Here is a 15,336-nt window from a genome sequence, read left to right on the forward strand (position 1 = left end):
TGTCAACATTTGGATGGGCCATCTGGTGCGGGTTCTAGTTCAGAACATCTTTAGAGACCATCACCACACTTCCCCCCACCCCAACATTGCGCATGACTGATAGGACTGATAGCCCCACACTGATAATCCGTGGAGCTCTGGGCTTCCTGTCAATCAAGCAGGTAGAAAATGGAGACAAGTTGAGCGGTAGGAAGAAAGGAAGCTTTGACGACCCCTGGAAGGATTGACCGTGCTCTTTAAGTAAGGTACAGGAGTCATGTGATGGATCTGGCTTGAAAGGAGGCAAGTCCTGGGGTGGTACAGAGTGGTCCTACCTCACCCCCGAACTCCACCCCGCCCCCAGCAGGGGAAAGGATGCTGTGGGATGGAGTTCTTTGGAGGTTAATCTGGTGCTTTCTCTAGCACTGGCTTCATCGAGAGAGAATTGGGCTGTGCTTTTTCTGTAGCCTATAAAGATCAGTGATAGAGTGCATGATTAGCATTTGGGAGGCCTTGGCTTTGGCACCGTCAAACCATTACAGAAATAGATAAAATAAAGATCGAGGATCGCAGGCGTAGTTCAGTGGAGGGCATATATTTGGAATGCATGAAGCCCCTGGTTCAAGTCTCAGTACCAGCATGCACCCAGATCAGTGCATTTGGAGTGAAACTTGTCTTCATTCCTTTGAGCCTGTGCGTTTCTGCAGAGGGGCACACTGAGGAGTGGAGCCAGTGTGGGTCACCCACACACACACCCACACACACACACACATGTGCACACACAAAACTTGCAAACCACTCAGACTTGTTAAGCTTTGCTTTAAGGGAGGGCCTTGGGTGCACAGAGGACACAAGACCACCGGAGGATCCCGGCCTGGAAGCTTGCCCAACAGACAGTCCTGAGAGTCGTCTGGCTTTTTTCTTCTGCAAGGAAGACAAGAGCTCACAGAGGACATAACTTGTCTGAGGTCTCTGCTAAGTTTTATAGAACAATCCCCATTTGGAGCTCCACCTTAGTTGAGTTCAGCCTAGAGCAAAAGCCCCTCCCCTCTGCATTTAGGCTCACACTGGAATGAAGGAAGGTTCATGCTTTCCCAGGTGATGGCTATGGCAGTAAAGAGATGATTTTAGGGCACAAATGATCTGCACGTGGTAAGATATTACAGACGCCGTAGGACTGGTGCACCGGTAAAACAAGTTTTGGTTGAAGTGAAATGAAAACTGAATGATGAAGATATTACTGATACATGCAGAGGACAGGGCAATCCCCAGGTCCTTCCCTCTCAGCCAAAGGCTGCTGAGTCATCAGCTCCCCCAGTGGGAGGGTCGCCCACAGCCACTGAGTCAAATTTCTAACGTAGGCCATATGAACCAGCCCAGCACCGATACCTGTGACCAGAGCAGGGCCAAGTGCTGATTGGTTGGGCTTCAGACACTGGACCAGTAGTGGGGTCATAGAATAAACTGATTTCCTTAGAATAGCAGGTTCTAATAATACTAACCTCTGGAGCAGAGATCTTATCCAAATGTCACAGCTGTGGAGGGAACCTAAGAGCCCCCATGCCCCAAGTTCAAAAAGTGTGAGGGTGTCTTTCAATGGACTTTGAAATGCAGATGGCCAGGCTGCCATTGTATGACTGGTATTGGGCCAGAGGAAGGCAATGCAAAGCACACTCTGCTAACTCTGCTCTCTTGGGTCCGTAAGGAGGGTGTGGCTTAGACCCAAGGACAGGTCCTCCACTGGGCTTCAGCTAAAGCTGACTGCACTTCAGAGCCTCCTTTGCCTGAATAGGCATGCCTAAACAGCTCCAATCTAAAGCCACTCCCAGTGCCCTGAGGTCCACTTGCCCAAGCCTCCAGGTTCATCTCATGGTCTCATCATTGGCAGGACAGATTCCAGAAAGAGGAACACTGGCCAACTGAAAGCTTTGTCCCAGGACCCACCTTAGCCAAAGCAGACATTCCCTCCCTAGGCCTAGGCCTGTGAGTCTGACCTGCAAAACAGAAAAGGCCCCACCCTTACTGTCTGTAGTCCTCAGTGCAGTATAATGAGCACTTAAAGTCTTGCATACGGTGCTAAGAAAACCCTACACTCAGGGCTAAGAAAACCCTGTACATAGGGCTAAGAACACAGCTCCGTCAATAGAGTCCTTGCCTAGCATGCCCAAAGCCCTGGATCATGGCCATCATATCACTGGCAGTAATCCCAGCATTCAGTAGGTAAGGCAGGAGAATGGGAAGTTCAGGGTCATCTTTGGCTACATAGTAAGTTCAAGGCCAACCTGGGGTACATGTCTCAGAAAAGAAAACCACAAAACTCTACACAGATATTCTACTTTCTAGAGCAGATGACCCAAGCCAAATCTTTGGGAGTAAGGTGTTAAGGAATGCCTCGCTCCCACCCACACACAAAACAGCACTAAAGGAAGCCAGGGGGCAGGTGGTAGGTCCTCTGGAAGCCTCTGCATTTGTTTATATGTGTCATGTTCTAGCTAGGAAATGTGCATTTAGCCTTAGACCCAAGTAAGTTTCTACATTCATTATAGACTCACTTTTCCCAAGGCGTGAGCATCCCTGCTCAGGCCCAAGAGGCCAAGTTTCAAGCCAGCAAGAAGGCTCAGTGGATTAAGACGCTTGCTGGCAAGCCTGAACACTTCAGTTCAACCCCAAGATCCCCAGGGTGGAAGGAAAGAACTGAGTCCCAGAAGTTACCTGTGAGTCACAAGGTATGCATGAGTGCATACATTCTCCCTCCCTCTCTTCCTCAAAAACAAAAGCACTACACCTTTAAGTCCCAGGATTGTAAAGACTGGACAAGTGCCTGAAGACCCTGAAACCTCACCCGCTGGTTTCACAGATGAGAACCCAGCAATAGGGAAAGTCATCACCCTTGCATAACAAGCATCTCTAAGATTCGAACCCTCTGTAAGGATGGCCCCTTCTCGACAAGAAGAGGGTTTCCTTCCTACCTACACTACCTGTGCTCCCCCAGGACTCCTGCAGTTCAACTTCTCCCACAGTGACTTCCAGTAAAGCCTTGGAAGTTCCTGTGCCCGTCACAAGGGCCTATGACCCAGAGCGCACAAGACTTGGAGGATAGATAGCCCGGTGACAAAACACACACTTAGCATGTAGAAAGCCCACGTTTGATACGCCGCATTTAGGGACACACATAGACTCAGAGAGCATCTGTGGGAGCCTTAAGGAAGCAGCCCCTACAGAAGTGGCTGCTAAAGGGATCGGCATGAGCTGGCACGTGGAGTCTATTTTCCATGTGTCTGGAACCAGGCCAACACTTCCAGGGTAATTTTAACCAGTATACACTCTACAACAATACCAAAAAAGGTAAGTTACTTTCCAGCCCAGACAGGCACATACCTAACCATTGGCTTTTCATGAATTAGACAATTAAAGCATTCCGCACTGAAGCTGTTGCATGCACACAAGCTCAAGCAGCCAAGTGAAGTATTCCTGCAGTGGGCTATTGACCCTTTGCAGGACATTAACAAAGTGCTAGCCCATCTTATCCACAGAAAATAGCCCAAGCCCCTCAGCTGTCCTGGGGTGGGCAAGGTATTTTTAGAGCCCAGGACAGCTGATTGGGGATTTGCTGTGGGATTAGAAGGCCCAGGGGGCAAGATTCAGTTACAAGGGGTAAAACCCAGTATGGGCTTTAAGATAAGTCCATACTGCCTGTGTTTGTCAGTAGAATGTTTTGATGTGACCACTGGTTCTCAGCGTGTGGTCACAGATGACAGCATCAGCACCCCCAGGACCCACAATAGCAGAAATTAAGAGAAACCACATCATTCAAATGAAAGAAAAAAAAAAAAAACACCCCAGCAATCCCCACCTAAGTTAGCACCTCTGAGTACAGGGCCAGAAGTCTGTCTGAACAAGCTTCCTGGGTGACTGACTCACTGACATTTTGAGGATCACAGATACTGGTACCCCAGAACTGCAGATAAGTGGTTGAATGAAAAATTATCTATCCAGTTGGCCTTACATCTTTTTGAGTGTTTAAAAACCAGAGCTCCTCTTCCAGGGGGAAAAAAAAGATTTTAGGACTTCTTTTGCAACCAGAGGGCCATTTGGGAGAGATTTGGTCTGTTCTGCAAGTATCCTGGGCCTGAGGGCAACCTTTCCAATCTGTGACAAGGGTCATCGCCACAGCATCCAGAGCCCTAGCCGTGGCACTGCAGAACCTGGAGCGTGTGTCTTAGTAACTTGAGTTAGCTGGGTAGCATACTGGCTTATGTAAACCATGTTCCAGTTACACAGCTGCTACAAGGAAGAGCGTGAAGTGTGCCACCATGTAAAAAGATAGAAACGGAAGCAGCATTTGTTTCTGAGGCTATACTCATGGCCAAGGGTGGCCTTGAATTTGCTGACCCACCCAGCTCCAGAGTACTGGAATTACAGATGTGGACCACCCCGTTGGTTTTATGTGGGGCTAGAGATGGAACGCAGGCTTCATTTGTGCTGGGCAGACACTCTTAACTCTTGCTACATCCCCAGCAAGAAGTTTCTGATAGCCTGGTTCACTCTTGTGGGACTGACTGGGACAAACAGATCTGGGATTTGTTTCCCAGACACGATTTTAGCTTCCTAGTCACAAGGAGCAAGCCCAATGCCTTTCTTTACAACGGACAACGTTTACTGTTTCTCAGCCTTGCCAGACACAGAGGGTGCAGGGAGGAAGAAGTTGCAGTGGCCACTGGGTTGTTGGCTCAGAAGATGCAGGTGCAACCCACAGCGATGGTCTCCATGACGACGCGATGGCGGCAGGGTCCAGGGCGCGGAGGTGGTGGACAGAGGCGTCGGCGCACGGGCACCTGGCTGAACACTGGCACACTCACCATGCTGCGGTCCTCCTGCATGGTGAAGGGATTCACGCAGCCCAGACACAGGCAACGCGCTTCGGGCAAGTCCGCAGGGATGCGGCTGGGGTCGTGGTTGATGCTGTGGGGAGCAGGTGAGCGGGAGAGAGCAGGATGAGCGCCACCATGAGCAGCAAAGGAGCTGCTCATGCCATACCCAGGGTGCCCTGCAGGGTTAGGGTTAGGGTTAGGGCTAGTGGCCAGAGTGTGTAGTAATAAACTCTGCCTTCCCAAAAAAGGTGACTGAGAGCTGGAAAGCTAGTCACTGCTAGTCAGTTTCCATGTCACCATGGTGGCACCAACTTCCTCCTTTCACCCAGTAAGATACCATGGGGACCATGGAAAAACCCAAGCCTGCCCTCGTCTCTCCCTTCTCTACCCTATTTTTGTATTGTGGGGAATTAATCTACAGAAGTAAAACGTTCACACGTGGATGTACTATCTGCATTGGAAGAGGACCTGGGCCTGTGTTCTATTGTTTTACTGGCCCTCAGAGTCTCAGCGAGCTTTGTCGTGTTGTGGTTTGGTTTGGATTGATTCAGTTTTTCCTTCTTGTTTGTTTTTTGTTTGTTTGTTTGTTTGTTTGGGGTTCTTTTGGTTTTATGAGACAGGGTTTCTCTGTATTGTTTTGGAGGCTGTCGGTCCAGCCCGGCCTCGAACTCACAGAGATCCGCCTGCCTCTGCCTCCCGAGTGCTGGGATTAAAGGCGTGCGCCACCACCGCCGGGCTTCTTGTTTGTTTTGTTTCAGTTTGGGTGGTTGATTGTTTTGTAGCTCAGGGTAACCTCCTGGCTACAGTTCTCTTTTCTCATCCTTCTCAGTGCTGGAATTACACCATGCCCAGCTCGACAAGTTGTTGGGTTTTTTGTTCTATTAATTAATTAGAGTTCAGAGGAGACCTTGCAAGGAGCCAGAGGACAACTTGTGGAGTCAGTGTCCTCCCCTAAGTGAATTCTGGGGACTGTATTTTTATACACATACTATGTTAAAAGCATATTTGTCTTAGACTTGAGACACTTGTTGGTGAGATCCTTCTAGGATTGTCCCAGACCTAGAATATCTGCTCTGAGCCCTTTCTCCTCTGTCTCAGTTTCCTCCTCAGTTAAACATGAATGAGAGGTAAGAGAATTGAACCTAGGAACACACTTTGCTTGGGAGCTCCTTGAAAATAAATTTGAAGTCTCTTGAATGAGCCTATAGTTTCATAATCTCCGACTGACACATGGACCCAGGAGTAAGCTGTGGTCTTAAGGGTCCTTACTGACTCCTTTGTCACATTCCAGGGCTACACCACTCTGCACAGTAGCCAGTGGCTACATGTGCCAACCTAAATTTGAGTCAATCTATGCTAGTCCTTCAGTCCCACATTCCAATGGTTAAGTAGTCACCTGGCTACCACAGCGGACCTTATCACAGGAAATTCTGGCCAACAGTGCTATTCTAGAGTCTTAGGGATATAAACAGTGTAGCTGGAAAAGCTCTGGGCTGAGTTTGTGAATGAGCTAGCCATCTCTTTATTTCATCTAATCCATGTACCCTGGGCCCCTTCTGCATGCTGACTTAGGAGGTGGAGCTGAACACACCCATTGCTTCTGTAACCCAGGGCAGCTAAGTCAAAGTGGGGCCATGTACCCCAAGCATGGAAAAGCAGGTGCAACACCATGATCCAGGCATCCCAGAGGCTCTGACTGGGTGAACACGGGAACCTTGAGGTGGTTCTGAGGCAGACTTCGTTTTTCAGAGGGGAGAGCAGAAACACTGTCCCCCACTACTACGGATTATGCCATCAAGTTTCTCACATTTGGGGAAATTGCAGGGGTCAGCACATCTGGAGTGCAATGGATAAGCCTTGCCCTGGAAAAACACCACCGTGATCATGGTATCTGAGGCAAGCGTTAAGAAGGCGCCTGTCTGGCATGAAAGAGATGTGAGCATAGCCAGCAAGTGTGAGCCACCATGCTGGACAGAGAACTTCAGAAGCACTCCAGCCGGGTCCTGGAGGATAAAGGGCAAGTGCTGTGTCTGTCTGTGTGTTTACAATAGCCTGTGAAGTACATACCGCCATCACTTCCACTGACAGCTGGGGAAACTGAGGCTCAGCAGAGCTGTTCAAATGACCGAAAGCCTCACGGGTGGTAAAATGCAGAAGTGGGATTAAAATCCACCCGAATCCAAGGTCTTGAACACAGTGTCGGGGCGGTGGAAACGGCGGCCTGTTGTGCCCAGCCCACCTACCTGTATCCCCAAGGAGACAGGCTTCTCTTGTTGGACAGCCACAACTGCAGGTTCACCTCGCATCTCCTCTTGGCTGGCTCAGAGCTGTTCCTCAGCTGGGCCACCATCTCTCCAAGGTTCCTCTCGTACTCTTCCATTCGGGCGTAGGGCTTCACTCGAGACACCAGGTCCAGTGGCACCTGGTGAGGCCCAGGGGCCAAGGGGCCAGGCCGCACTTGCCCCTTCCTTTTGCCTTTGGTGTTGCGGGGCTGGCTTGGCCCCAGGAAGATAGAGATGGCAAGAAGGAATAGCTGAGGAAGAAGGCTATTGGTCAAAGGCCAGAACCAAGTCTCTCTGGGCCAAGGCTTAGGGTTAGGGCACAGAGGAGAGAGGCCTCTGCACCTTGTGTATGGACACTCTTTTCGTGTTGGACACTGATGACCAGCCTCTACCCCCCACCCCGCATCCTGAAGTCCTTAAACTCAGTTATCTCCTGAAAACACCCCTACGCACCCTAGTTGCTCAATCTGCAGACCCTGGCTGCTCCCCAGGTCTGCTCCACCACCTCCTAACTGGCTTTCCCGAGCCTGTCTGACTTCTAATCAACTCACGGCATCAGTGGCGGCCATTGCAAAGCGCATCTGACAATACCGCCTCCCGCTCCATGTCCTTCCTGCGGCCCTCGGGAGTCTCCTGTGCCCTCCTTGCCTCCTCTGCGCCTGCGCTCGCTCGCCATGTTCCTTGCTGTGGGAGGACTTTTGCACTTTGCCTGCCGAGGCCTGCCTTTTCCTTCCACCTCCTGAACATCTCACCCAGCTGCGGGCTCCAGGTCACTGCCCCAGCGATGCTTTCGAACATGTTGGAGTCACCATACCACACGTGTCCCTAACGCATCTGCAGTTGTACTTGGACAGGGTATTCTTTGATATCCCTGAAACTGCTCCCCCAGACCCAGACTCCCTGAGAGCACCGAGCTCCTTTCTTATCCCTCGTGTCTGTATCTGCATGGCGTCAGACTTGTGGGAGCACATGCAGAGTGAATAGATTTCCACCACCATGCCTGCCCTGGAGGCTGTCCTGTTAACTCTGGGGGTGGAGCAGAAGGGTGGCGGGAGTGACCTGTGCAGGGGTGGCTGGAGAGCAGGGCTCTCCCTTGGTTTGGGTCAGCAAGATGGCTGGGCCCAGCTTTTCTGGAGACTCATCCGATGAAATAAGAAGGAGGAATCGTGAGCAGAGGCAGCTAAAGTCTTCTAGGGACGTGGAAGAGTGGGGGGGGGGGTTGAGCTGTTTATAGGCTTTGCTGAAAGGAAATGAGTTGAAACAGAGTGGGCGAGAAGAAGGAACACTCTACAGAGCTGGCACATGGGTCCTATGAGACTGCATTTCCTCTCTCTCTCTCTCTCTCTCTCTCTCTCTCTCTCTCTCTCTCTCTCACACACACACACACACACACAGACTCTCTATCACACTCTCTATCACACACACACACACACACACACACACACACACACACACACACACATACTATCCCCCCCCTCCTCAGCAGCAGACAACCTGCCTTACCTTATTCTTGCTCACCTTTTCTCGGTATTTTCCTGAGTCTTACCAGACTCTGTGCCCTCCCTGCACCTCTCGGCCCACTGGGGCCAGGCCTGGTCTATTATCCAGGCTACCCAGCAAGCCTTGACCCTTGGAAACAAGTTCCAGCGTAGCCCCCCCTTGGCAGAGCCACAGCAGTGATTCGGGTTGCTAAATCCTTCCTTTTGGTTCTACACTCTGCTGCAGAGATATCTCCCTCACTACAGGCATTCCCAGCTGAGCTTCCCACACGTTCCTCAACTCACCTTGCAGGGGAAACAGACCAGACTCAACATCCCCTCCCTCAATTTCCAGATGGGAAACAAAGACAGAAGGATTTGCCCAGGATCATGTACGCTGCCCAGATCCCAAAAGCCAGGTCTGGAAAAATTCTAGTGCCCGAGCCTGTCCAGATCGCCCCAGACACTGCTTCCTGAAAGAGTTCCAGTGTGACCAGACTGTGCCCAGAGCTGGAGCCCAAGCCTTGGGCCATGACTGCTGGCTGAGACCAAGCTCTGTTTCTCTCTGGGCCTGAAGAGAGGACAGAACTGGTCCCTGCAGACCTCCAAGCCAAACACAGGCAGCCATTAATCAATGGCGAAGAACAGCTACAGAGAAGGGAGCACCACGTACCAGGCTGTGTGGCCAGTCCATCCCACCAAGCCAGGCGGCAGGCCTGCAGCTGCCACCCAACAGGAACCCCAGATGCCGCAGAGAGAGAATGGCAGCAACAGGATGGACTGAGGCAATTATAGCTCCACAGGGGGCTGCTGGGGGTGTGGGTGGGTGGGCTCACTGTCAGCTGGGAGCCTCGGGCCCCCAGCTGACTGGGCCTTAGCACAGTGGCAGGCGGTGAGGGGTGTGGGGTAGGCCAGGAGCCAGGCCCTGAGGTGCCCAGGGGCTGTTGACCGAAGGACAATGCCCTGTGTGTCTGGTGGGGCCCTGGCTGATGGCACCTCCGCCTGCGGCCTGCGGCCGGCTGACCAGCCAGCACCCACAGAGCCAGTTAAGACAATCAGCTTCGTTTGCTTTGGGGATGACCAGGGCAGAGGGGGAGGGGGAGGAGAGATGGGCTGCTGGTTGGTGGAAAGAGAAAATGTCCAGAGTCTGTTGGCCCAGAGCCAGACAGCACTGTCTCCCAGGGAAACAGCCTCAGTTACGCCAAACAACCTCAGGTGAGCTCCACTGCCCACCCTATAGTTCACAGGCTGGGAAACTGAGGCCTGAGCCAGCAGGGGATTTGTCTGCTATTCCACAGTGAATCAGCGGTGTCCGAGCTGGGATTTGGGCCAGGTTCCCATCCAGAACTCGACACACCACCCTACCCTGTTTGTGTTGGGATATTTTCTGCACAGCTCTATCCCTCTATGAACATGTTTCTGCGTCTGTGTGCTCCACCCAGGCCAAGTTGCAGATGCCTAAAAGCTTCATGGCCAACTGTTACGGCCTTTGTGGAGGCACGTTTGCCATCTTCCGTGAGAGATCTCCACTTTCAGGGCCTGTCCCGTGTATGACTGACTGCTTATGGCCTCATTCAGCCTCAGTTTCACCCTCTGTATAATGGGAGTTACATCCTGGGAATAGCGACCCTGCTGACTTCCACTTCATGCCTAGGTCTGTTTCCACATCTCTTGAGGTTGCTACAAAGAATAAAGAAATAAGCCACGTCATAGCTGACAATGCTTGGCAGAGTGAGTGCTCAATAAACACCCTGCTGTTTATTATAAAATGATGCTGTAATAATTATGATTATGTTTCTTATTATATACCACTGCTGTCTTAGTATTAGGGCTCAGGGTCTTTGCACCTCTCTCTTGCACCCCTCAAACCAACCCTGCCGGCTGAGACACTGCACGCAGCCTTCCTAAAGCGGGCTCCAGCTTCATGAGCTCCGGTGACCCCGGGGTCCATGGAGCCCCCACAAGCTAAAGTGACCATTGTCTGTGGCTAAGGTCGCTCACCTTGACTGGACAACTGAATGCGAGTGAGCAAATCTGCCCCCTGGGAGGCACTCGGGGGTGGGCCGCAGAGGAGGAGGCATGGTAGGCAAGCTCCCCTGCCTTGTCTTGCTGAGGGACAACAGCCTTGGCCATTTACAAGCACTGGGGAGAGGAGGAGGGCAGGGTGAGAGGCTCCTGAATGTCACAAGATTAATCTGTGTGGGGCAGGTTTCCACAGCATAACTGAGGAGCTGGCTGGGGCGTGAGCTCCTTGAGAGATACCACCATATTTGGTCAAATACTAGACAGGGCTCTGTTCTGTCCTTGGAAACTCCGGAGGGCGGGAGACTCTGAAAATACCTCCTTGGGCAACAAGCCCCCACCCCCTGCCCTGGCTGCCCTGGCCCCTCTTTGAACAAATGAACAGACCTGGCTGAGGGGTCAGTGGGGCAGCCTGGCTAGTTCTTTGCTTCCTTCTGCTGCTACAGCGGGACCCACATTGAGGAGGAAATTGAAGGATGTGTACTGGACTATGGAGGTTCCTCTGCCTTTCAAAACCCCAGAAATATCCATCCCCTTACTTGCTAGTACATAGACCCTTCCTTCTGATCCCTGAGGACAAAGCAGTTGCCAGGATCCAGTTACGGGGTGTTGCTAATGGAGAGTCCCAAGTAACAGAGGCTGGTAGAGCAGCCCGTGATGGCATCGCTTGGCAAGTGGAAGCAAAAGGATCAGGGGTTCAGGGACACCTTCAGCCACACATCACATTCAAGGCCAGCCCGGGATACAGGAGACCTAGTCTCAGAACATACCAAGAAGAGGAGGTGCCACACATCACATTCAAGGCCAGCCCGGGATACAGGAGACCTAGTCTCAGAACATACCAAGAAGAGGAGGTGCCACACATCACATTCAAGGCCAGCCCGGGATACAGGAGACCTAGTCTCAGGACATACCAAGAAGAGGAGGTGCGTGTTGATTCGTTCCCAGTGTTTTAGTCCAGAGATCTTGACGTGGGAAACCCAGTTGTCTTCACCTTAATTCAGAGGCCCTTCTCACGTAGTCCACTCCCCATCCAGCGTTAAAGCTCAGGGAAGGTGGGACTTCCCAGCCAGGTTCACAAGGGTTTTTCCCAGGCTCACACAGTGTTTCTATCCATCGATCCTCCCTCAGTGTTTATGCTGACATCCTCGGGCCGGGCCATGCCGAGCCTCCTTGCTAGTCTGTAGGGAGCCCGAGAAGCTAGGTCAGTCCTTCTGAGAGCTCAGATTGCTCACAATTGGCTCCAGGGACAGCGGAGTGACTGCCACCGGTTTCCCCATTCCTGGGCTGTCTTGGGCCAGAAAGAAGCCTCTTCCTCCAACCTTGACCTTGAGAAACCACGGTCATCATCCCTTAGTGATGTCCAGAGTGTAGAATCAGAGGTCGGTGCCAGGCCAGAGAGGGGAAGGTGAAGAAACCAGAAACTCAGGGGCTCCTTTTGCCTCATGGACGAGGATGGAGTCCTTGGGTCTTTATGAGTAAGGGTTAGGAGGCACAGGTGAAGATGCATGGATGGGCAGCCAGCAGTAGCCGTGATGCGATGCGGAAATTCTTGGCACCTCTACTACAGACCGGCGGGGAGCCTCACTTCACCACTAGATGGCACCAACAGAAAGCCAGACAACCCCGAAGAGCGGCCCATTCCTTCCAGAGTAGATGCTGAAGCTGAGCAGGAGATCCAGCGGGTGGACAAGGCCGGTGCCTGCCCCTGGCTTCCCAGTGACACTGCTGCTGAGGAGCAGGGTTAGCGGTGTCTTCCACATCAGAGTAGGGATGGCCGGCCAGCCTGTGGAGGGCAGTGACTGAGAGCTTCTGTTTTTCATTTGTTTGTTTTGGGGGTGGGGTGGGGTTTGTTTTGTTTTGGATTTTTTTGGTGGGGGTGGGGGGTGTTCAAGACAGGGTTTCTCTGTGGCTGTCCTGGAACTCGCTCTGTAGACCAGGCTGGCCTCAAACTCAGAGCTCCACCTGCCTCTACCCCCAAGTGCTGGGATTAAAGATGTGCGCTACCACCGCCTGTCTGTGAATTTCTATCTGCTGACCCCAAGTGCCCACTTCCCTCTGAGCAGCTGCTATGCACCAAGCCTCTAGTATGTGAAACATGGTACCACAGTCTCAGAAAATAGCAACTACAAGGCAGGGGCCAATAGTTCGGTTGATAAACACCTGTCACAGAAGCATCAAGGCTTCAGTTCAATCCCCAGAAGCTAAGTAGAGAAGCCAGGAGTGCTGGTGTGCACTATAATCCCAATGCTGGGGAGGCAGAGACTGGCACATCCCTGGAGCTTGCCGGATGGCCAGCCTAGCCTATTTGGCAAGCTCTTAGCCAATGAGAGAGCCTATCTCAAAAAAAAAACAAGATGGATGGCTCCGAGGGATGGCCTCTGAGGTTGTCATCTGTCCTCCTCCACATGGACCAGCACACTCGTGCACACATACACACGTGCACATGCATACATGAGTCAGAGGAGGATGAAGGGGAAAGAAAACAATAACTAGAAATAAGAAAAATTACTAATGCCCACCTCCTGGGTGCCAGGCAGGACTAACTCCTCCAAGTATATTGCTTCATGGGAAAATCCCAACACACCTGTGGTGTAGTCCAACTTTACTCTCTGTTGATAACTGGGGAAACCAAGGCTTGGAATGTCTACTTAACCATTTGCCCCAAGTCACAAAAGATACAATGCAAGTGTGTTTTACCCCTGTATCTCCTGCTATGCTGCAGGTAGAAGACACTGGCCCTGAAGGGGCGGGGGGGCTGCTGGTCAAAGAGAATCTGTAACATCTCAGCCTCACCCAGCATTCTTGAACGACCCAGCTGGGGCAAGGTTAGGCACTCATGAAAGGAACTCCAGTTCTTGGGAGACGTGAGAGTTCTCCAGCTCTATAACACTTTTGACACACAGAAAGCACCTGCTAAAAATGTGATACATTCTATCAAACCAGTTGTAACACAGGAAGGCAACGCTGGAACTCAGGCTGAGAGATCAGAGCTATGGGGAACCAGAGGAGCAGGTAGGTCCTCCCCGGTAGTGAAGACATCACAGGATGATGAATTTTGGTCTTGGTCCTGTCTTCCCCATCATAGCTGTGAGACTTTGGGGAAAGAGATGGTTTATCTGAGCCTTTGTTTCTTCTGTACAATAGATAATAACTTGGGGCTGGTCACGTGATTCAGGTTGGCAGAGCACTTGCCCAGCTTGCACGAAGCCCTGGGTTCAGTCTTCAGCACTGCAGAAGCCAGGTGAGTCGGCTCATGCCTGTAATCCCAGCATTCAGAAGGCAGAGGCAGGAGGCTTAGAACTGTAAGGCCATCCTCAACTGCATAGTAAATTTAGGCCAGCGTACATTATAAGAGACCCTGTCTAAAACACAGTGATTTTTCACTGGATTACTGTAAGGATTGAACAAGGATGCATCTTAAAGTGCATTGTGGGGTCCCGGGCAAACCTGAGTGCCCAGCTAGTGATAGCAGAAACCGGAACTGCTGATATTAAAATGTTAACTTGGGCTTTCAAGGATGCCTTTGGAGTGTTCCTAAGTAGAAAGTCAGCATTATTGGGTGGGGATGAGGTGAGAACCAGTGGGAGAATGCAGAGACTCCTCTATTCAATGCGCCCACCCTGAACCTCAGCCAGGCCAGGAGGCTGAGGGATGTGGGCCCAGACCCTGACAGAGGGCATCTAGTTAGTCAGGAAGAGACTTACAGGCTGTTTTGCTGGCAAGATCCCCCACTCTGCCATGCTGTTTTCCCCTCCCTCCTGGGTAGGAATCCTTCTCCCAAGCCCTTATTTGCACAAATGCCTGCCTCACTGCTCACTCCAGAGTCCCAGCCAAGAGGGTCTATTTTAAGCTCCAGAGAGAGGAACATTGTTGGTGGGAATAGCCCTCGCCAGCCAGCTCCCAGTTCTCAAAAAAGGGAAAGGCTGGGTGAATGAGACGTGTAGAGGGACAGCCACGTCAGCGGGACCCTGGGCCTAGGCCAGACACTAGCATCTGCACCCCAAGGAGTGGACGTCAAGCAAGTATGAGTGACCAACTCTGAGATGCCCGTCGGCCAATGTCTAGCCCCGAAAATGCCAAGGCCTTGCTTCAAGGCTGCGGACTGACTGTATACTCCACTTAATGTCTTATTAGCACTTGCCACCCAAAGACACCCCCCCAGGCAGGGACGTCTTGCCAGCTCTTCCAGTGTAGGGTCTTTGCTGGTGACCCTGCCTTCCAGAGACATTCCTCTCTCAGGACATACATTCCATCATCTTTGATGTAACAAGCACTTTGTGTTTGGTCTCTTTGGGCTGTTGTTGTAATTTTGTTTCTTGCACACTTTCATGGCTATATTGTTGCTCTTTGATTTTTGTGAAGACTAATGTTTAAAACATAGACTTTGAACCAAAGTAACCCAGGACCCCAGTCAGAGGCACACAGCAGCTGGGCTACTGGGGTCACCTGGGGCTGGCATCTCAACCTGCATCAAAGGGGAGGGAATAATGAAAATGAGGGCATGTGTGTGTGATATGCCTGTAAGTGTGCATGAATGGCCTGGCTACTGTTTGTTTGTGCATATTGTTCTTAACTCTGTCCAATCAGGTAGCATGGTATAATTCTAGTCAGTTCAGTTCGAAAACCTTCTAGTTCCCAGAGAGATCCCAAAATAGAAGGAACAGCCAGCCCTAAGGAAGAGTGGGCACCCCATGTGTCTCG

General features: G+C 51.5%; 1 protein-coding gene and 1 non-coding gene across 3 annotated transcripts; both read right to left on the minus strand.

Moving 5' to 3' along the window:
* Positions 1 to 4,614: 4,614 nt before the first annotated feature.
* On the minus strand, positions 4,615 to 9,417 carry Il17b (interleukin 17B). Of its 2 annotated transcripts, none has more exons than XM_040741741.1 (3): positions 9,284 to 9,417; positions 7,094 to 7,383; positions 4,615 to 4,941 (listed from the first exon to the last, which is right to left on the minus strand). In XM_040741741.1, the coding sequence occupies exons 1-3, from the start codon at positions 9,302 to 9,304 to the stop codon at positions 4,710 to 4,712; spliced, it is 543 nt and encodes a 180-aa protein (XP_040597675.1). In that variant the 5' UTR covers positions 9,305 to 9,417; the 3' UTR covers positions 4,615 to 4,709. The 2 variants fall into 2 exon arrangements, with proteins under 2 accessions (XP_040597675.1, XP_040597673.1); XM_040741739.1 differs by lacking the exon at positions 9,284 to 9,417 and adding an exon at positions 8,917 to 9,218.
* LOC121139074 lies at positions 6,599 to 6,754 on the minus strand. Its single transcript, XR_005875925.1, has one exon. It is a non-coding gene; the product is annotated as a U1 spliceosomal RNA (small nuclear RNA).
* Positions 9,418 to 15,336: the final 5,919 nt, after the last annotated feature.

This window comes from Mesocricetus auratus, unplaced genomic scaffold, assembly GCF_017639785.1.
Source record: "Mesocricetus auratus isolate SY011 unplaced genomic scaffold, BCM_Maur_2.0 Super-Scaffold_6730, whole genome shotgun sequence".
Lineage (NCBI taxonomy): Eukaryota > Metazoa > Chordata > Mammalia > Rodentia > Cricetidae > Mesocricetus > Mesocricetus auratus.